The 22,460-nt window shown below is 37.4% G+C and overlaps 4 protein-coding genes across 4 annotated transcripts; 1 reads left to right on the forward strand and 3 right to left on the reverse strand.

Moving 5' to 3' along the window:
• Positions 1–3,548: 3,548 nt before the first annotated feature.
• Positions 3,549–4,216, reverse strand: LOC136277575 (G-protein-signaling modulator 2-like). The gene is made up of 2 exons (XM_066159949.1): positions 4,060–4,216; positions 3,549–3,850 (listed from the first exon to the last, which is right to left on the reverse strand). Exons 1-2 carry the CDS (start codon positions 4,214–4,216, stop codon positions 3,549–3,551), a joined length of 459 nt encoding a protein of 152 aa, XP_066016046.1.
• Positions 4,217–11,080: 6,864 nt separating this feature from the next.
• On the reverse strand, positions 11,081–12,008 carry LOC131790989 (melanocyte-stimulating hormone receptor-like). Its single transcript, XM_059108290.2, has 2 exons — positions 11,984–12,008; positions 11,081–11,904 (listed from the first exon to the last, which is right to left on the reverse strand). The coding sequence occupies exons 1-2, from the start codon at positions 12,006–12,008 to the stop codon at positions 11,081–11,083; spliced, it is 849 nt and encodes a 282-aa protein (XP_058964273.2).
• A 900-nt stretch (positions 12,009–12,908) lies between these two features.
• Positions 12,909–13,512, forward strand: LOC131790988 (uncharacterized). Its single transcript, XM_059108289.2, has 2 exons — positions 12,909–12,923; positions 13,102–13,512. The coding sequence occupies exons 1-2, from the start codon at positions 12,909–12,911 to the stop codon at positions 13,510–13,512; spliced, it is 426 nt and encodes a 141-aa protein (XP_058964272.2).
• Positions 13,513–21,546: 8,034 nt separating this feature from the next.
• Positions 21,547–21,945, reverse strand: LOC136277576 (uncharacterized). Its single transcript, XM_066159950.1, has one exon. The coding sequence runs from the start codon at positions 21,943–21,945 to the stop codon at positions 21,547–21,549; it is 399 nt and encodes a 132-aa protein (XP_066016047.1).
• Between the last annotated feature and the right edge of the window lie 515 nt (positions 21,946–22,460).

The raw sequence follows: 22,460 nt of genomic DNA on the forward strand, positions 1-22,460 counted from the left end.
CAAAGCTTTCTTTTAAAACAACAGTGATACAGATTATCTTAAAACTTTTGACCACATAACGGGTTCTAATTACAAAGTGTGCTCTAAATACCAAACTATAAATTCTTAAACCTGACAAAGATATTATCAGACATCTTCAAACTAAGCTGAGGTAAATTTAAAGCAATGAAAAAAATTTGAAGAGGTGATTTGGTTTACATTAATTAATGAGCCTTTTCACCAAAATAATTCCTATTGAGGACTACATGGCTTACGTTAACTGCAACAAATTCCATGTCACATACAATAAAAGTCACACCTATGGAAACTTTAATTATAGTGAACTCTGCGTCCCTCTTACCTAGTTTAGATTACATGGACAATTTTTAGCCTCTCTGTCGTGGTTCTTTAAAACGAACGGATAAGTGTTTGGTAAAACGGACAAAAATTGACCAGACTCGTTTGATTGAAAACAGGGTTGTAGCCAGCTTTTTGACTAATTGTATGCCTCTTCCCTCAGAAATTTCAATTTTTGTTTCAACATTTGCAAGAGTCATATTATCTTTTCGTAAAAGTCAAGCGGGCGGAAAACAATTGTAGGCCAGGCCTACGGGATTAGAGGCTGGCTACACCTCTAAATGTAGGTGTAATGTCTCTAACATATGGTAAGTAAATTTAATAACATCGTCTCTGATGTTTACTCCTTCAAATTAAGCTTAGAATGGCAATCTTAGATTAGACTAGATTGCATTAAAATTGATTGAGCTGAAAATGGTAATCAATCAACTCTGGCTTTGGTAATCGCATTTACCAACACTCATCCGCTTATCGCAAAGCTCACAGCTGCGAAACAACATTGATCAATTTAGTAGAAGATTGGAGACTGGCGAGGGATCGAAAACAGGTTGTGAGCATACTTTCAACTGACATGTCAAAGGCATTTGACTCGTTACACCTACCACTACTTCTGAACAAGCTTGAAGCGTACGGTTTTCAGGAAAGCGCTATTCAACTTTTAAACAGCTATTTAAATGAACGGAAATATCAAGTAAAGATCGGCCGTCATGTTAGTTCGAGCCGATTCGTGAGTCGTGGCTGTCCTCAGGGTTCCGCGCTTGGCCCGTTGTTATGGAATGTTTTCCAGAATGACCTATCCTACTGCCTAACAGCGAACTTGTCTATGTATGCCGACGACCATCAAATTTACCACGCAGGAGCAGACCAGGCAGCTGTGACTTCCCAGTTAAAGGATAGTGCCAACTTAGCAACAACGTGGTACGATTCTAACTTATTGGCGGGAAACCTCAAAAAGTACCAAGTTTTGAACTTGGGCTTCACTCAAAATGACAGCAATATTTGCGTGAATGATGTTGTGATTGAAACTAAAGATAATATCATACTTCTAGGAGTAGTGTTAGATTCTAAGCTAAATTTCTCTGAGCATGTAATCTCTATCTGTAAAAAAGCCAGCCAGAGAATTGGTGTTCTAATGAGACTACGTAATTTAATTCCTATGAAATCTAAGTTAATATTATTCAAAAGCGCGATATTACCATTCCTCACGTACTGTCACCTAGTGTGGCATTTTTGTAAAGCGAGTGACACTCGAAAGCTTGAAAGACTACAAGAAAGAGGACTTAGAGCGGTTTTCAAGGATAATAATTCTAGTTATGAACAACTATTAGAGAAGGCAGATCTGCAAACACTACTAAATAGTCGCTTACAGGATCTGTGCATCCTTATGTATAAAGTAAAGCATAAACTGTGCCCTGCATATATAAGTAACATCTTTAAAGAACCAAATAGTAATTACAATCTGCGGCAAGCAGATTTCTCTATACCTAGGTATGAAACAGTCACCTATGGCAAGCACTCTATTAGATATTTAGGGCCTAGGCTATGGACAAAACTACCCAAGAGTATCAGGGACGTCACAACCCTAACGTCGTTTAAAAGCAAGATACGCCAACTCAATATAAGTGAACTTTTAGATGACGGCTGCGCAGGCTGTAGCCTTTGTTCATTTTGACTTCTGTGTATTTTTACTATAAATCTCTTAATGAGTTAACTATAGATATTTTACCTACTACTGTATATAGTTTTTTTAGTTTGTATATTCTCCCCTAATTGGTGTCCCCAAATTAGTAAGGGATTTGTTCCCTGGCTAGACGGTTTTTTGACACTTTAATAAAGTTTCTATTCTATTCTATTCTATTCTATTTTTTTTCTAAAGATGAAGGTAAATTGTAACAAAGTAATTTATGATGTAGAAAACGGATCTAAGATCAATTCACATACATATTCAATCAAAGTTATGGAAATAAAAATTCGCCAACTTTTGCAAATAACGAATTGTTTCTTTGCTTATCAAAAGCTTAGAGCATAAAGGTAATTAAAATCCGGTGGAAAAACCCCTGGCTGGGTAAAAGAAATAACCTTTAAATTTTTTTCCATACAACTGATTGTAATACAGGAACAGAGCTGAGTGACATGTTGGTGGAAATGGAAACCTCGTTCATAACAGAGGCCTTGTTGCATTTCGTTCTCTTCGCAAGCATTTAAATTTGTTAAGGTAACAAAAAAAGACAATTCCACTGATCAAAATATGATAAAATAAAATGCTTTTATTTCTTCACCAAAGTAAAGTTGCACATCTCAAGTTCCATTTAACAAAAAAGTAAAAAGTAAAGAAAAATAGCCAAAAATTGTTTAAAATAGAGAGACATTTAAACCTTCCAAGTTCCTACTTCATTCTTTTGAGATGAAAAATAAAATTTTCTCATTTATTTGATTTTTTATCCAAAAAGGGCGCCCAGTATTTGATGTCATGGAACTCATCTGATTCTCTGAGGCTTTTCATGGCCAGGTTCAGTGACTTGGTTGTAGGTTGATAAAAGGTGTTGATAAAGGCATTTCATGAACTCGAGAGTAGCCTCGTCATCAATCTCAGGCAGTCCACCTTGCAACTCAAAAACGCATCCTAATGAATAGTAAGCCCTTGCCTCCGAGTATTTGTCTCCTACTTCTTTAGCTATTTTAAGATCTAGGTTGTGGTACTCTATGGCATTATTGAAATCACCCAGACTTAAATGAGCATTGCCAAGACTGCCATAACCACTGCCCTCCCCATGCTTGTCTCCTATTTCTTTAGCTATTTTAAGATGTAGGTTGTTGTACTCTATGGTTTTTTTTAAATCACCCAGTCTAAAATAAGCATTGCAAAGATTGCCATAAGCAACACCCTCCCCATGCTTGTCTCCTACTTCTTTAGCTATTTCAAGATGTAGGTTGTTGTACTCTATGTTTTTTTTTAAATCACCCAGTCTAAAATAAGCATTGCAAAGATTACCATAAGCAACACCCTCCCCTTGCTTGTCTCCTACTTCTTTAGCTATTTTAAGATGTAGGTTGTGGTACTCTATGGCTTTTTTGAAATCACCCAGACGGCCATAAGCATTGCCAAGATTGCCATAAGCGTTACCCTCCCCATGCTTGTCTCCTACTTCTTTAGCTATTTTAAGATGTAGATTGTGGTACTCTATGGCTTTTTTGAAATCACTCAGACTGTCTTAAGCATTGCCAAGATTGCCATGAGCACCACCCTCCCCAGGCTTGTCTCCTACTTCTTTAGCTATTTTAAGATGTAGGTTGTGGTACTCTATGGCTTTTTTTAAATCACGCAGACTGTCGTAAGCATTGCCAAGATTGCCATAAGCGTTACCCTCCTCATGCTTGTCTCCTACTTCTTTAGCTATTTTAAGATGTTGGTTGTGGTACTCTATTGCTTTTTTGAAATCACCCCGACGGCCATAAGCATTGCCAAGATTGCCATAAGCAACACCCTCCCCATGCTTGTCTCCTACTTCTTTAGCTATTTTAAGATGTAGGTGTGGTAATCTATGGCTTTTTTGAAATCACCCAGACGGCCATAGGCATTGCCAAGATTGCCATAAGCGTTACCCTCCTTATGCTTGTCTCCTACTTCTTTAGCTATTTTAAGATGTAGGTTGTGGTACTCTCTGGCTTTTTTGAAATCACTCAGACTGTGATAGGCATTGCCAAGATTGCCATAAGCGTTACCTTCCCCATGCTTGTCTCCTACTTCTTTAGCTTTTTTAAGATATAGGTTGAGGTACTCTATGGCTTTTTCTTCTCGATTAGAGAGGTCTATGACTTTCTTGACATCACCTGAACTCGCACTTTCATGGTCATGACTAATAGGATCTTTTTCCTCCATGGTCTTATCTCCTACTTCACTGACAGACTGAGGTCTTAATGACAACAAGATCCTATTGTTTTTGTCAATCTTTTTTTTGTTAAGGTTTAAAAATGTGGAAAAAAACAAAAAAGATTATGTTTCTTATCATATTGATATGTAATAGTCCATTTTAATATTTGCGTGCTTGGTTCCCAAGCCTCTGAACAAGAGCAATGGGTAAGGGTGACCTTGTTATAATAAAAACATTTTTAAATGCAAACTACTTTGTTATTATCGTCACTAGATACTGGTCTCTATCACAACAAAGTCACCTTGAGCTTCACTCCAAATCAAAGGCTTGGCAACTAAGTACACAATTATAAAATGGCCCATTAGGAGGGATTGCGTGAAAGGTAGATGTTTTATGAACATTCAGTCTTAAAGTCAGTTATGAAGTAAATCTACACTTCAAATTTTTTTTTTCTGCGTGCAGCCTCAAAGTTTAACACGAAATATCTAGATTTAATCCCTACTTTAATCCCCAGTTTCCGAGTCTCTAAGTAGTGGAAAAAGGTCGAAGGCAAGAAAATCTGCACAAGACAAAGACAAACACAGTGAAGCCGACCAAAAAATTCCGTCTAGGATAAGATCAAGAGGAAATGGACTAAGACCGGCTTGCCATTCTACAGGGGATGGCTACGTTCAAGAAAGGGCCTCAGGTAAAAATTCTGACGAACAATCCCTAACTAGCCAAGTGGACTTTGGATGGGCTCTTTAGAAAACACAAAAAACAGCCACCTTTTCTCAGAAAGTAGAGAGTTATCTCCTAGACGTGTGCTGGACAAGGGAGGAAACTAGTAAGGCAACCGACTCTGATGTGATTTCTCAAATATCAAGTTTAACAGATGACACCAGCCAGAAATGTTGTCTAAGACTGACCGGTTGATACTGCAGCAAATCGCTCGATACTTCAGCCGGTTATCTGCCGTAACAAAAATTGGTTTATTGATGAGGTCCCCCTCTGTAAATATGAATAAGGACGGAGAGGCCGATGCCAATGATCTAGCTTCAGAATTCGAAACTGACCGAACAAGGCAGAGGATAAGGAGAGACCTTGCAAAATTTAGACGGAAACTGCAGGAGAGGGTACAGCTGCTATTAAGCTAAAAAAAAAGGCATTTGCATCTCACTTTTCTCTTATATTTATTGTCTTTGCTCACGAAAACAACTGACTATGTCTTGGGATTTCATCAAGGGAAATTTGCAGGAAGCCTACACGTCAAATTACTGCTGGCTCATTCTTATTTAAAAATTTTTCAAGTCACGCAATTAAACGCCGGCAACACTCGATCTAGAATAGCAATAGAATGCTTGAAAAATACAATTCAGCAATTTCTATCAGTATTACCATCTAGCAAATCACAGTAACGATATTAGCCATGTTTGACAGTGTTTGGTGATTCCACAATTCGTGTTACTGAGAATTGTTGTAAACATCCACTGGTTACAATTGGTCGACTAGCAGGGGTCCCCTTAGGCACGAAAAAAAGAAGGAATGTTTGTGTGTCCCACAGTGGCTGATGTTTTCCTTCCCTGTTAGTTCATAAATGGACTTTAAATTGCTTAATTTGTAAATTGATTAAGAAAAGCGGGCAGAATAAATTGAACGGAAACTTAAATGACGAAACAGAAATTTCTTACGTGTAAAAATAGCACAAATTTGGTCGGGGCAACAACTCACATGAGAAGTAGTGTAAGAGATAACAAAATTATAGTTCGGTTGCATTTTGAAATTAATGGGGATCGCAAAGTGTAGATATTCTCTCAAAAGAACATCGCGTAAAATTATCCCGATCAGGCAAATAATTATTTGTGTGATTGTTTTGTTCGGATATGTTTTTTTTGCGTTTGTTTGTAAAACCGTAGTTTAACTGATTCGTCCGCAGCTGAATGGACGTCGCCAATTGCTTTACAAAGCCAAACTTTAAACTTAAACATCCTTTTGGGAACACAATTGAGGGATAATTTTGGGTTACAAATATCTTTATGAATTGGATATTCAAACGTGAGCACTGATCTCTAATGTTAACTACAAAAAAAATTTTTTCTCGCTCATCTCCGGCATTTCAAAGTTATCTCACTTCGAAGACTCTACGTTTATCCATTCCTGCTCAAAATGGGAAGGGGGTATTTGTTATTTTCCCTTTGCCAACATTAATTTCAAAACACATGCAACTAACCTTACGTACCTACTAGGTCATTCAGTCGTATCATGGAACTCACGCCAGCGGAGCTCGAAAGCGAGGGCCAATATTGGTACTTGCGTTTTCTCACATAACCCATATGTTTGTACACGTATCTTCGAAAAAAAGGAATGCCTTAGGTCTTTAGCATTTTAAATGTCACTGTAAATTAAGAGTGGAGAAACAATGAGGGTCTCATTGGGGTGGATGGCTCTTACGGCTAACGGTTAAAGATTTTGGGCATTTTTGGTTGGCGGTTAGTTTCTTATATGAAATAGTAATATATGTAATAAATGTGTATGGAACAGTACTGGAAATATTTTGGCACTCTCAAAATGATAAATCGTAGATAGGAAAATCTTGACGGTTAGAGTTTTTTGCGACTAGCGGTTAAAATTTTTCAATTTTCACGCCTCTCAGCTAAATTTTGGCCGTTTTACGGTTAGTGGTTAACCTGAGACCAACTATTCTATTCTATTCAGACCTGTTCAACACTTAGCATTTCATTGAAAAGGGAAAGGTTCGTTTCGTTTCGACGAAAATTTCCCGGAAATTACCCTTCTTCCGTAAAATTGTGATTTAAAACACAATGTAATCATGATATTTCCTGCCGTTTTACTTGCACACAAACTGCCAACACGTCACATAATCCTAAGAAGTTCAAGAGGTTGTCCCGAATTTATTTTCTGTGATCCTTTTTCAAGTCGTCTGCAATAGTTTACCCGTATTTTTCTTATTGAACATATCCCTGGATTCTCTTAAACTGCCTAAGCCAATACACCGCAAAGGTAGAAATATCATTCCATTTTTGTATTCAAAAAGTTCCCACGATGAATCCAATTTTTTTACTCTAGACCATCCTAAACGGTATAAACATTTCATTCCCAATTAAGATAGGATTTGTATATCTCAATTATGACTGTCACAACAGCGTTTTCATCCTATTGGAAATGATTCGCTTCCATATCCTTCAATTGTTCTGACGAGAAAAAATGGTTACTTCTGATTTTTGAGATATCGTTAAGACTTTTCATTAAGTTGATAGACACACAACCTCTATTTTTAATCAATGTTTGATGCTATTTACATTTTTTCTAGTTTTTGGATATGCGCTTAATATAGATTTGACAGAGAAAATCTAAATAAAAACTACTGCAGTCTGAGTTTCATTCGTAAACTTTGTCTTTGACACGTTTAAAAGGTACTCGTACAGGCACTCGCACAAATGATTAAGACAATTTTCTCTCCCCTCTCCCCCAAAAAATTGAAAAATCTAGAGAACGAGAGCGAGGAAATTAATTTGAGAGTGATGGTTGAGATAACTACACTAGACGGTGTACCTATCGTCATCAAAGACACTTAAAATAATCCACAACTTGTCGTAAAACATGCATCATACGTGTAAAGAAAAAGATTTCATTGTTCGTGAATAAAGAAAATCCACTTAGTAGCACAGAGACGCTGAGAAATAAGACCAACCAATAGATCGGTAACATAACATAATGCATAACTAGTCGTAAAACATGCATCATGCGCGTAACGAGAAAGATTTCACTGTTCGTGAACAAAGAAAATCCAATGAGTAGCTTAAAGACGTTGGGAAATAAGACCGACCAACAGATCGGTTGTTAACAGAAAAAGATACAAGAGTTTGCACGGTGTATGGAGGAAGTTTCTTTGACAATGGGATCGAGGATGATAGAATTTGCCAGAAATACCGTTTAGTAGGGTAATATGTCGACCATCTTCGACATAAATTGCTTGTTGTAGGATTTCGGCGGTGTCACAGTCAAACTAACCTTTTTCCCTCCCTCATAAGTATCTCTAGTTTTCCAATGATCCCCCCTCATTGGCACTTAAAATTTTCACGATTTCCCTTGATATAGACAACAGAATTTGAAGTATAAACGTTTTACTTTAAGTAAGCCGGAAAGTTCCGTTCATAACTTTGCGACTATTGAGCTTGTTCAAATGAAATTTTAGCTTTAAATATATGTTTTTGCATTATGAATAATTCAACCGATCAGAAAACTGTAGCCGGCGTAGTCAGGTTCCTAAAGGAAGGAAGATAGGAGGGGGGAGGAGGTAAATAGGATAAAGGAAACACTCAGTTTTCTTTAGTCCCCCCCCCAATGTTATTTATTTAATTAATTTATTTATTAGCGATATTTATGCAGGCTGGCCCAGTTCAGCTTCAAACTGGTTTGAATTGAGGCTTGTTAAATTCGACATGCGTTTGCTATGTTTCTTCTGATCAACTCGTTGGACTACAAAACGAATCCGGACTTCATAGATCGAGCATACTTATGAAAAACACCATAAAATTTCAATAACTAAACGATACTGGTAGTTAAGTCACATTTTTTTTAACGGTTAACTTTTTTTACGACTATCGGTTAAGTAAAGTAAAACAAACACCAACCAAATCTTGGTATTTTTCGACCAACTAAATCAGCCATGAAAATTGAAGTTTAAGAGTTCAAGCTGGCGATTTTACCCGTTCAAGAGCTAAATTGCATTGGTGTCACTATCCGAATCCCATTAAACTGTTAAAATTTAAATTTTAGTCACAGATGTAAGATCTCAGCATGTGGAATGTATTCAATCATTAATTAGGGTGTCTCTTTTGTGTCGTTGCTGTTTCTCGTCGTCTATTCGTCTTCTGTTTTTTTTCCATACCACATACTTTCGTTCATTATTGTTTCTTTCGCAATTATTGGCGTCAATTACATTTTCAGTTAGTCGTTTTCGCATGCATTAATTTTTTGTTTTTCGTGCGTATATAAACTTAGTTTTCTCTGTTGAGGGCCCTTTTTTTTTTCGGTAGTCGCGCTAGTCGCAGTTCGCTTTCAAGTTCCTATATTCTTCATTTCGTCTTCGGACAGTGTTTTTTCGTCAAGTGCAGTTTTGCAGTAGTCGTAACAATGTAAGTAATGTCGTTTCAAGTCGGCTCAGTGTATTTCCTTCTTATCACCTTTACTTAATCAATTGTTGTAATTTTGTATTCATTTATTATTTTTAAGTCTCAACCCACATCGTTCACCTTCAATAAATCGCCTATTTTATCAGTAATTGTGGTGTTGAGAAGTTACGATTGCCGCAGTCACAACAGATACCTAGTTATTTTAAAATATTTGAATCAATCTTGCAATAAAATAAGTTTTGGACTTTTTTTTTCTCTTTGGGACGAGTAGGTTCATGCGAAAATTAAAGCCGCTGCTTGGTCGGAGCTGTTTTCTTCGAAATTGCATTTATATTTTCTGTGCGGTAGCATAGAAGTTGAACATACACGTCCAATATAGTTGTAGAAATCAAATTGGTGTCGATTACATCAAAAGATAGAGCAAAAGCGACTTAAGTTCTTGCCTGGTTTCATCTTTACTTTGGGTGATAACACGGGAGATATTTCCCCATTTGCTGATTCTCCACGTAGATTATCTCAAACAATCACGAACAAAGTTAGGACGTAGTACCCTATAATCTCGTTTCATTTCTTGTCTGATTAATGAGCAAACAAAATTGTTTTTGTATTAAGGAAGCTGCCATTGATATGGTAGGTGTTTGAAATCTTGTTTTAGTGACACATCGTAAAACGAAATTGGACAAAACAATTTATCATTATTAATTGTGATAGGATATGATGGATATGAAGGAATTATTACAACTCGCTAAGCAATCATTTTATTCTTTTTAAGCAACCTTTGATTAAAGAATTTCTGACTAGCGTTTACTCGTTAGAAAAACAAACATGAAATACCTTTTGAATGACAAATATGCATTTTTCTTTTGTTTAAGTTCATGGTTGCACGTTACATTTACATTACTAAGTAAACAGGGACAGTTCGAAAGTAAAAAATAATTAAGTTAGTAAAAATTTTATGCAGAGTTAAGGCGAGAGTCTGTTGTGCACCACAACTACTTTTTTTTCTTGACATTTAATGTTCAATTTTGATAGGAATAAATTACGGTCGAGACTTCTGTGATAGTATTATTATTTCACAACAAGAGAAAGTTGTACGTTAAGATTCGGAAAAACCAGAAATTCTGAAATGAGTTCTGTAAGAACAGGTGATGGTTAATTTTACTCTAGACGCTGACTTACTCTTGGTTTACTAGTAATAATTACATCTCTAAAATTCATAAGCATTATGGAAATTTCTTGAATAACAAAAAAAATTTCAGTTTAATTTAAGTTTATAACTGGCTTCGAGACTTGACTCGTACTGATGACAATATGGCGTTAACGTCAAGCGCACTCACTTAGAAAGGAAAATAATTGAAATTGTTTTACCGTCAAGGAAAAGATAACTCCAACAGCTCTTAGTGCTTTTTATCCCATAATTTAGTGTAAGACAAGACGGTAGAATAAAACTAACATCTGGTTCCTTTCTATGCTGTACGTATTTTTTTCTTTAACTATGTGCTGTTGTATTCAGGGTAGGTGTCATCGTTAGGAAAATATACCTACGATATGGTGATAGTGTTTAGAATTGATGTCTTCTGTAAAGAATACCAACGACAGCTGGCGCGACGATTTCATTAGGTCCCTTTTTTCTTTCTAACGATATCTATCCTATGAGCTTCCTGTAGAAAACCGGTGACTTTCAAAGTTAGCTTTTTTAAAAATTATTTACGATTTTAACTCCAGCTGGATTTAGCTTCATGGAAGGCAAAGTGCTTGCCTGATTGTCCGCTTTACTGCTTGCCTTACTTCACTGATCTTCCAGCAGTAAAGACACGGATTCAACGTCGAGTTAAAGTAGACTAAGACAATTGTTATTTCCCTAAAGACCCGTAAGTGCGATGAATATGTTTTACTGAGCACAATTTCCACTATACCATATGGTGTATAACAAACAACTAATGCTAGTTGAACCCAAAGTGCACTGTACACTGCCTTTCTGTATCGCGCCACGTTCAGTGCACTTGGTTGGCTCGGCTGTTGTTGAGAATGATCTTGTACTTGAGCCTGATGGTGCCTGAGAGCGCTAAATATTTTTGAGTATGAGGTGATTGAGATAACAAGGCAAATTAGTATAACTATAACGTGAAAAAAGGTTACATTGTAATTAAAAATGGTGCCTAAAGAAGCAACAAGACTTAAAACCCAAAAGTTAACTAAAACAATATATGTGCGCTTCAAAGTTACGATTTGTCTGTATCTAAGTCCCAACAACATGGCGAGCAGTCTGTCCACGCTTATGGCTGTCATCGTCAATAAAGACACTCCACATAACATATGGCTTGTGATGATGTCCGCGTCATTTATGTATTGGAAAATTCTCCAGTCTTCGAGAGACCAGGAATGCGAAAAGCTCAGGGTAGCATGGAGAGGCTGGGCAACAAGGCCAACCGACAGATCAGTTGTTGCCAAACAACGATACAAGAGTTTGGACGGTGGATGGAGGGAAGATTCCTTGTGAAGGGAAACAAGGATCAGATAGTTCCCAAGAAATGCTGTCACGGAAAAGAAAATGTGCACCGCTGTGAAGGAAATTGATTGTCAATGCAACTCACGTACCAATTAGTTTTATAAAGCCGATTCTCATAAATTGTGTTTTACCTCCTATTAAGTTTGTTGTCACCATCACTTCGTAGCTCAAAAAATTGTTGATTTTCTTTCTCCCGTATGTTACCTGTTATAGCGACGAGAGATATTTCGTCTCAACAGAAACTGCACAGCCCTAAGCACTTAAATTGTACTTCCAATTAGAATCTCCCCAGAAACTTCCTCAGATAGGTTTGCTTTCTTTTAATGTGCATACAAACTTGATTATTTTTTACTCTCGAACTGTCTCCGTTTACTTAGTAATGTAAATATAAGTTGCAACCACGAACTAAAAAAACAAATTTCATATTTGTCATTCGAAAGGCATTTCGTGGGCGTATTTTTAACGAGTAAACGCCTATGAGAAAGTCTTTTAATAAGGGTTTCTTATAAAATAAGAATCAAATGATTGCTCAGCGAGTTTCAATAATTCCTTCATATCCATCATTTTCGATCGCAATTAATGATGATAAATTGTTTTGTTCACTTTCGTGTTAAGATGTGACCATCGTGATCAAGGGAGTGTGGTTAAACACTTCAGAAAAAACGCTAAAGCCGAACATAACTTAGTTGCTCGCGTTTTCCCGCGCTTCAGACAGTTTGCTCCTTTCTGATATGGGTTGTCATAGGCTCCTCGTTGTATTATCTTTCGCTCTGATTGTCAGTTATGATTAGCCTGGATGTGGTATCGAAAATCATCACTCCTGCTCCTTGGGGACGCATAATCGTTGCGGTAGTAGTAGTAGTTATAACTAAGGTCGAAGCGAGAAGTTCGTCTTTAACCTGGTGAATATATTTAAGATCGAACCTCATGAGCTGATATCAACATCATTCCTACCCCGTCCCATCTCCATGCGTTTGATATCTTTTTCTTAAACTCAACCATTTCAGCTTGTTTAATAACACACGTGGCAACGGACGTGCTGGACAGTCCTATGCGATGCTTTCTATCCAGGTTTGACAAATAGCGATTTCATTGTTTAAAGGATAAAATCACTTCTAACTTTTTAAAATTGCCGCAGTTGAATTGAATATATACTTTTACTACGACTATTAATTTGAGGGTTAAATTAGGGCCCTTCACTTTTTTTCCATTTCCTTTTGTAATATAATCACTAATAATTTTTGTACAGCAAATCATCATCCCACATAAAGAAACCCATAGGCTGAACTGGAAGTCACCAGATGGGAAGACTATTAATCAGATCGGCCATGTCTTGGTGAATGGACGCGTGAGAACATCGATCTTGGACACGAGAGTGATCAGAGGAGAAGATGTACATAGTGACCACTACTTGATGAGAACCAGAATAAGTCTAAAGTTGGCAGTGGTGCATGGGAAGGAGAAAGCAAAGATAAGGTTTGACGTATGTAAGCTGCGAAGTGAAGGGATCAGGAAGAGGTATTACATTAAAGTGAAGAACGGGTTTGAAGCGCCAGGAGATACAATAGATCCAGAAGAAGAGCACGACAAGACCTTGGCTACGTACAGAGATACCGCAGAGAAAGTTATTGGAATTTCAAAAAAGCACAGCAAGCCATAGATAGGAGACAAAACGTGGAAAAAAATTCAAGAGAGGAAAGAGGTAAAACTGAAAATAGAGGGTGCGTGATAGGAACGACTGTAACGCCGATAGAGAGAGGCGTATAGTGCAAAAGTTAAGGCAGTGAAATGGAGCGCTAGGGAGGATAAGAGGAATTGGTTGAAGGAGAGAGCTGCAGCAGAAGAAAAGGCCGCTGAGAAGGAAGGTGAAGGAAGAATGTGTGAAAGACAAGGGAGTGCTCAAGACAGAATCACAAGAAAGATTGCAGAGTTGGTTTCTTCCAGATTTTGGAGGAAGACAAAGCGACGAATGGAGAAAGACGAGCTCGATGAAGACAACTCGAGTCGAGAAGTAGATGATTTCATCGCCGCCCAAGGGTCGAGTGGAAAAAGTTTGACAGGTTTTGCGAACAGCAGGTCGATGGATATTTTAATGAAATGAACATACCTGCTGCTGCTCTCGACAATCTCCTTAACAATTTTGTTAAAAATGTCCGCAAGAAGAATAGCGGCGGAGAAAGAACCAGACAGTATTTCAAGCTTCCAAATAAGAATACTCGAGTTATCTTACTCTTGTTCGTCTTTCTCTGTTTGCCCTTCGTCTTTCTCCAAAAGCCTTACAAAGTAGGTTCGGCTCCCAAACGATGCCACATCCTCCTTTCTTTCCGTCAACAAATATTACTTATTGAGCTGAGCCCAATAAGCTTTTCTTTGTTTAACTGTTTATAAGGTTGTATAGTTCCCCTACTTCATCAAACAGTCTCCTAGAGTTTTTTGCTAAAGTCTGTCTTTCTTCATTGTTGTTTTCCACTTGCCTCGGATTGTGGAGTTGCTCTATTTCATTAGAAGGGATTCTCGATTCTTCTTCTAAATTTTGATTTCCATCAGTAAAACTTGCTCCTTCTCTTCTTCAACTTTGCGGTCCTCTTTCTTCTTTATAAAGTGACTCCTTTCCTATTCTTTCAACTTTCCTCTATTTCTTTTTCTGTATTCTTGTTGATACTTTCTGCGTTTCTCTCGCCCCTCCCTGCTCTCTCTATATTGTTTGGCTTCTTTCGCAATATCTCACGGTTCCTTGTTCTGTATTCGCCTTGTAACTTTCTCCCTTTTTCCTTATCCATTTCTTGTCTGCTTGTACATTTTTTTTATTATTCCAAGACGCTCGAATGAACCAATTTTGGCGTAAGAAACTTTTGTCAATTTTTTTGGCCATCCGGCGCTATTCGTGTGCAATACACGTCTTAGAACGCTACCTACGGAATTTTTATTTTAATGTGTTCATTGTACCATGACGCTCGAATCAACTGATTTTGGCCTAAGAAAATTATGTCAATGATTTGGACCATCGCTACTCATGTACAATATAAGTCTTTGAACGCTACCTACGGAATCTTTATTTAATTGTGTTTATTCTTCCAAGACCCTCGAATCAACTAATTTTGGTGTAAGAAAATTATGTCAATGTTCGAGACCATCGCTGCTTACGTACAATACAAGTCTTTGAACGCTACCTGCGAAATCTTTATATAACTGTGTATATTGTTCCAAGACCCTCGAATCAACCGATTTTGGTGTAAGATAATCATGTCAATGTTTTGGACCATCGGTACTCATGTACAATTCAAGTCTTTCAACGCTACCTATGGAATCTTTACTTAATTGTGTTAATTACTCGAAGACGCTAAAATCGACTGATTTTGGCGTAAGAAAATTTTGTTGATGTTTTAGACTAATCCGGCGATTAATCGCTACTCATGTGAAATACAAGTCTTTGAACGCTACCTACAGAATCTTTCTTTGTGTTTATTTTTCGAAGACAATCGAATTAACCAATTATGGCACAAGAAGATTGTGTCAATGTTTGAGACCATCGTTATTCCTGTGCAATACACGTCTTCGAACGTTACCCACGGAATTTTTATTTTATTGTGTTTCTTGTACCATGACGCTCGAATCAACCGATTTTGGCGTAAGAAAATTATGTCAATGATTTAGACCAAAGGTATTCATGTAAATACAAGTCTTTGAACGATACTTACGGAATCTTTATTTAATTGTGTTTATTGTTCCAAGACCCTCGAATCAACCGATTTTTGGCGCAAGAAAATTATTTCGATGTTTTATCGCTACTCATGCGCAATACAAGTCTCTGAACGCTACCTACGGAATCTTTATATTTATCAGTATAAAAATGGCTAGTTCAGCCACTACTATACACATCCACAAACTTTTAGTAAAGACAAATTCTCGATAGATTTTTCTATGATCACGATGGGAGAAGCTCAACTTCGACGAAGCAGACGTTTGGTAGGCCACCTTCCCGAAATTAGCGAAACATTCGCCGAGTGTTTCATTTGTCTTGAGAAAATGGAACTGTGTTTTCCTGTGGTGGTACGATTGCCATGTTGCCAAAACTTCTGCCACAGACAAGAGCTAGACAGGTGGCTAGACACCAATAACAGCTGTCCCCTTTGCAGAGCGGTTATTGAAGTTGAGCAGCCAAATGTCCCTCAAGATGAAGCTTTTCACGTTTCTCTCAACGCGAGAGAGGCTCTCGCAGGACGAGTGCTAAATCAATAAAGTGGGTAAGTTTCTGGAGAAAGTGTGGTGCTGCGTCGGTGGGAGAGAATAACAGGGTAATTTTATCAACTGAGTTGATAACGTAAATTGGCTAAATTCGAAATCGTTTATTTCAGGATGAGTCTATCGAAATGGCGGAAGAGGTTAGAAGATTGGATTGTCAATATATAGCAGTACTTCGGTATAAAATCGTAATGTAGAGTGATGTATGTCACTGTTGCTAATATTAATTATGAACTTGAGAGATTAGGTAACCCTTAATGTAAATCAGAACTGGGATGAGATTTTAAGATGAATGATAAATTTTGAGAATATATTTAAAGAATTACTTAGATTTAATGGTAACTATGAGCTATCAATTTTTTTTAATATTCTTGATTATGTATTTTCAGTTTGGAATGTTGCGGTCATCGAAGCTTTGTGATAAATCCTAAAGACTATTTCCTCATAACGGTAGAACAAGTGAAATACCAATTGGTCTACGAGAAACGTGTGTTGGATCCTGTCACCTTTAAAGCGTATCCCTTTGGCTACGAACGTTTGACAGATCAGGACATCAAGATAGTGAACATGTTGGTTGATTTATGAAAGCAATTAGATAAAGTGTTGGGGCAAGTGACCATCAGGGTTCGCACATGTCCCACGTGTAAAATGAGGTCTTTGTGTATTTAAAAAGAGACGGTTAATTTTGTCTCCTTTATTTTTTTTACTAGAAAATATCATTTTCATTATGTATGACGTCTTTCAAGCGAGACTTGATCTTTTAAGGGGTAACTAATTTGCATAAAAATGGTCTGAATTGAAAACGTGACCTGTGAAGACTCGTGAATTTATGTTAGAATGACAAAACTAATTTGCATAAAAATGGTCTGAAGGAGCCAATACAACAACCCTTACAGAATAAAGTTCGGATCCCAAACGATGCCACATCCTTCTTTCTTAGCGTCGATAAACATCGGCCCAATTTTCAACAGTATCATAAATCTTGTTCGGTCTGCACCGGATGATCCACCTGAAAGCTTCCCTGAAAACGCCTAAAACACCAAAAACTGGATACTTATCGTTGAAAAGGTCCTTGTGTTCTTTTCGATTGCACGAATAAAATTCATCCTTTCCTCCATTTAACGTTGACAGCTAACAAAGTTAGTTGTTTGCACTATCTACAGAGAAACACGTTGTGTCTTGCAGATTTCGGGCATTTGAAAAGACGTAAAAGTTACTTGTACAACTTTGTATCACAGTTCCTTACAGAAAATCTTTGTATACTTGAACCGTTCTTTTCATGTAGATTTGCATATAGAACTATGGACTTTGAACGAATATTTTAAACTATCGATGACTCAAAGTTTAGGCGAAGGATTTGACGTGCGTCAATCATTCACAGCCGTTCCGCCTGAATTGAAATCTTTCCCCATCTATTTGAACCGAAAGATAATATAAAGATTTAGCCAAGCCTAACAGCGGAGCTCTTGTTATTTTGATTTCCAGCCTTTCACTATAATAAAAAATTGTAATAAAACTCTTCAGCACTGGCTGTCAGAGTTTCTTCTAGGGGATTTTATAGACCAGTCCGGGGGTGGTGGGGAAGGGGGGGTGCAGAGATATGAACGGATCTGGAACCGAGGGAAATTTCCGACACTTCTTTGGCTTTTCTAGACATCAAGATTTCTATTGAAAGCAACGGTTTATGCACTAGTGTCTACTACAAACCTACAGATTCACATAGTTACTTGGTGTATTCATCTTCGCCCCCCTCAAAAGTCAAGAATTCTATACCTTTTTCACAGTTTCTCAGACTTCGTCGTTTATGTAGTGACGACTCTGTTTTTTCCGAAAAATTAGAGGCAATGTGCCAGTTTTTCGACAAACGTGGCTATCCTGTTTCTTTAGTTCAAGCGGGCCGCCACCGTGCCCAACAAATTGATCGACAGTCAGCACTACAAACGGCTGAGGAGGAAAACTCTGATCGCATTCGATTCACTCTCACATTTCACCCTCACAACCACGCAGTTAAATCTATCATTCTTAAAAACTCTAAACGACTCCAAAACGATTCAGAGACTAGTACTATCTTTTCGCAACCTTCACTAATTTTATTTAAACACGACAAAAACATAGCCAACTTTTTGGTCAGAAGTTCATTTCAAGCCAATGACATACCTGAAACTTTCAAATGCGCTCGCTCACGATTCAAAACTTGTCCTTTCATTCATAACGTAGAGAAAATGTCGGGACCTAAGAGATCCATTAAGATCACAGATCACTTTACTTCCAAATCGGCACTCTAAATCCTCACGGTATCAACGAGCGCTTTTCATTCACCTAATCTATTCTTGTTTTCTCGTCACCATATTCCCACCAATTGCGTAGCTCCATTTCTGCATATAAACCCTCACTCAACCCACAGTTCCTCACTCAACCCACAATTACTCTAACGAAGGGCTAACGCTTGAAATGCCAGCCTTTAAACTCTTTACGGTGGCCAATTTACGTTTTCAACGCAGTTGTTAACATTAAATAAAATTCACATATCCCGCGAACAATTCCTTATATCAATGTTTAGTTTGGGTATGATCATTGGTAAGAAACACCATGCAATTTTGAAAGCTTGAGCACAAGTATTTTATTCAGTCTGAATAATAGAAAATGTGACAATATGGTAACTTACACAGCAAAATTATATAATAACACTATTCCAAACAAAGGAAGTCAGGCTATAGACTCACCTGCTTCATCCTTTGAGGGCTTAAGGTACAGAGAAATAGATATGGTAAACAGTAACAATTACTACAAACTTGAAAGTTTGAAAGCTAAAAGATATACTTTACAATCATCAAACCCTATGCATCCTAGCAAAAATGGCGTCAATTCTCTTCTCCCAAACATTCATGCTTACAGGAAATCATTAATTTTTGTCACTAGATGGTACTGTACTTACAAGCACAAATGCATTTTTTACTTAGGGTTAGGGCATAGCATATGACCGTACAGGTCATGCAGAAGGTTCCTGCATAGAAACTGATATTTCACTAACCTCAGCAAACTGTAATCATCAGAATTGCAAGGCAAGGTGTATTTACCAAGCGCTAAAGTTTCCAAATTAGTCACCAATGTTACCTTTACCTAGACGACCTCCCGTCATCGTAAAAAACTTCACCAGTAGCCAACAGTTTTACTCGACAAGGCAAACTGTTCCCGTAACTTTTGCGTTAATAGCGAATACCATTTTGCCAATATAATTTTGTTTTGCCACAACAATACCATGATCAGGTTAGTTTTCATTTAATTTATTTTGTAATAGTTGTCACCAATGTTGCATTTCGCAGCAAAGCGATTGTTAACCACCACAATAATAAACGAAGAAAAGTCGAGTGAAGTACATGTCAACATTTCGAAATAAAATTGTTACTCTCACACAAAACGAGTTAAGTTTGCCGAAAATATGTTACTTAGTAAGTTCTACAGCCCCTCGACTTACATTTATTGGGAACTTTCACCTAGCAAAACTGTCAATTTATGTTTAGACATTTCTGAATTCGTCGTTGTTCTTAGTTTTGGAGATTCGGAGGGAGTAATAAGACCTAATTTTCAGCCACGCGCTGCTGGGTATTTATTTAAGTGCTTAAACATGATGCTTTCTGTTTGTATATGCAAGAAATTCTTGGATGAATAAGGAACAATCGTATAAAATTCCAGTTCTGGGACAGAGCTCTCTGCAATTGCATATTGAAAGTATGTCAAAAATTGCGTTGATCACATGAAAATCCCGACAAAGTTTGCGCAGAAAATAAAATTTTAGTAAAATAGTGTTGCGCCACAGTTTGCAACTGTCGGAAGAAATTTTTGCTTGAATGGTTTCATTACTTTCAACTCCCGTTTATTGTGACCAACAACCGAAGTTTTACGGACAGATATGACATAATGACGAAGTCTAGTATTATCCTGTGGATTTACGATTAACAATTTGAGGTTCCCTCTTTTAACTACGATTTGTTGACACTTAACGTGACGGCGCCAGTTTCTGTAGATTCTTTAGTTAAAAAACTAATGATTTCAAACTCACTGTCAAAAATTTTCACATCAACTGGTCATGTTAAAACAGAGAAACTAATTTGTAAAAGTATAGCTGGAAGCACGAATACTATTGGCTGACATACGCAGTTGCCTGCTGGTTTATCCAGGTTTTTTCGTAAACAAATTCTACTCTACTACTAGCGACTGATTCCAATATTTCCGCTGACGAATAAAGGTAGACGGCATTTACCTTTTTATCGAACGCAAATACTTCATGAGCCTTTGAAGTAGTGTGTTCATGCCTGAAGCGCGTTGACTCTAACATATTTGGGCAGCTAATTGTGCAAAGGATTTGGTGACTGAGAACCTCAGATGCTCAAATGCACCCTATGCGACAAGCCCTAATTTGCAAAATGTTTACTTCAGTGACTCCTAACTTTGTCAATCACCGCCTCCTTCCCTCGTGATAACTTGGGGTCATGTACAAACCACAGTAAATGGCATTTCCCCCGTCGATTATCCCAAACTGTATCACAGTTACGTTTTAGTATCCCTTGTCAACCAAGCCATTTTCCTTTCGTGGTTGCGTGTGAGTTTCACATGGAGAATCGTGATTGGCTCTCATAACTTGACATCAAAACACCACTTCATTTAATGTCATGGGTGCTTTGAGTGATCTTTTTGACGTACACATAACTATTGTCTCGCTTATAAAATGTTGTTTTACGTCTGGGTGGACGTTAAATGGAAGTAAAAAAACTTTTCTGGGAATTGGTTTTTGACTGAATGATAAGCAGTAATAAACAACAAACAAGTGCCTTTTTGAATGTCGTTACATTTTTGGTGCGTGATGGGTCGTATGCATTGTTTAAAACATTTCTCCACAACTATGATTCAACTAGTACAACTCAAGTCTGAGCCAGATTAAAGCACTTCTTCTCGCTTCTAAAGTATAAAACAAAACTAAACGCTTCCATAAATAAAGAAGAAACCTTCCATCTTTTTGCAGCGAAACATTCTACAAGTGGGAGTTACTGATGTGCCTCAAAAGCAAACAAATGCAAAAGAATGCATACACCGTAGACAACCTTAATCTAGGATTAGCGTTCTGCCTCGTTTCTTTCGAACTAAAACGCACTAAAAATTTGTTGTTTATTTTAACAAGGAAATTCCATCTGATTGGAATTTGTCCTGGCAGAAGTCGACTTTGAACCGTATCAAATTGTTCCGCGGTCAGACTCCAAGCTCTAGACAGCAATAAATGCAAACGAACAATAATATTGTTCTCCATTTTCGATTTTCGGTAAAATAAATTAAAAAAAAAAGAGGAAAGTTCGGGTACCGTCTGCTAGTCCGGCTTCCAACTGTGCCACATCCGCCATTCCTTTTTTAGGTCCACAAATATCGGCTTAATATGCCATTCTCTTTTTATATTAATTGTTTATATAAGGTTATATAGTTTCTCTATCTCATCGAACAGTCTCTTAGACTCTTCGGATAACATCTCTCTCCTTTCATACATGTTTTCTACTTGCCGCAGATTTTGGGGTGGCTCTATTTCGTTGGGAAGGATTCTCGTTACGGTCTCCTCCACTAAATTTTGATCAACATTCATAAGTCTCTCTTCTTCAATTTTGCGGCCGTCTTTCTTCTTCATATAGCGCCTCCTTTCATATTCTTTCATCTTTTCTCTATTTTTTTTTCTGTATTTTTGTTGATACTTTTTGCGCTTCTCGCGCCCCTCCTTGCTCTCTCTAAATTGTTTGGCCTTCTTTCGCAATATCTCGCGGTTTCTCCTTCGATAGTCTTGTTGTATTTTTCCCCTCTTTTCCTTATCCATTTTAAGTCTGCTTGTACAAATTTTTAAGTCCGCGTTTCCAAAAACTACACCTGTCTCATTTCAGTGATGAAATAATTCACTTGCTGATGGATATTCATTGACATTCCATTATAGAACTGAGAAGTTGATCTCCGAAGCGAGTCATTGAAAGTTTCCTGAGGAATCTTAACTCATACCGATCATTTAACTTAGCGTAAGAAAATTTCGTCAATGTTTTAGACCATTGCTGCTCATGTACATACTGGTCTTTGAAGGTCACCAACGGAATCTTTATTTAATTGTGTTTATATAAATCGAGTTGCGATAAATAATGTCAATTTTCTCAGTATTTCCTTTCCTTTTTCGTTTCAGCTAATTAACATATCTTCTTCTCAAAGGTTATTTCCCACCGCGGGGGTCCTTCGGGAAAAAATTCGTTCCCAGCAAACTATACATCAGAAGAAAGCTTAACAAATGCTGTTTATGATAAAAATACAATTTAAGCGAGTTCTCCTTGTCTCGTGTCAAGAGCCGGT

The sequence above is a fragment of the Pocillopora verrucosa genome, chromosome 13 (assembly GCF_036669915.1).
Source record: "Pocillopora verrucosa isolate sample1 chromosome 13, ASM3666991v2, whole genome shotgun sequence".
Lineage (NCBI taxonomy): Eukaryota > Metazoa > Cnidaria > Anthozoa > Scleractinia > Pocilloporidae > Pocillopora > Pocillopora verrucosa.

Bases quoted from the DNA above. Each gene is read 5' to 3' on its own strand.
- LOC136277575 (XM_066159949.1), bottom strand. From the start codon at position 4,216: ATGGAGGAAAAAGATCCTATTAGTCATGACCATGAAAGTGCGAGTTCA. The intron at 3,851-4,059 runs GTAACGCTTATG...ATCTTAAAATAG, and splicing joins AGGAGACAAGCATGGGGAAG to CTAAAGAAGTAGGAGACAAG.
- LOC131790989 (XM_059108290.2), bottom strand. From the start codon at position 12,008: ATGGTGACAACAAACTTAATAGGAG. The intron at 11,905-11,983 runs GTAAAACACAAT...TTTCCTTCACAG, and splicing joins GACAACAAACTTAATAGGAG to CGGTGCACATTTTCTTTTCC.
- LOC136277576 (XM_066159950.1), bottom strand. From the start codon at position 21,945: ATGGATAAGGAAAAGAGGGGAAAAATACAACAAGACTATCGAAGGAGA.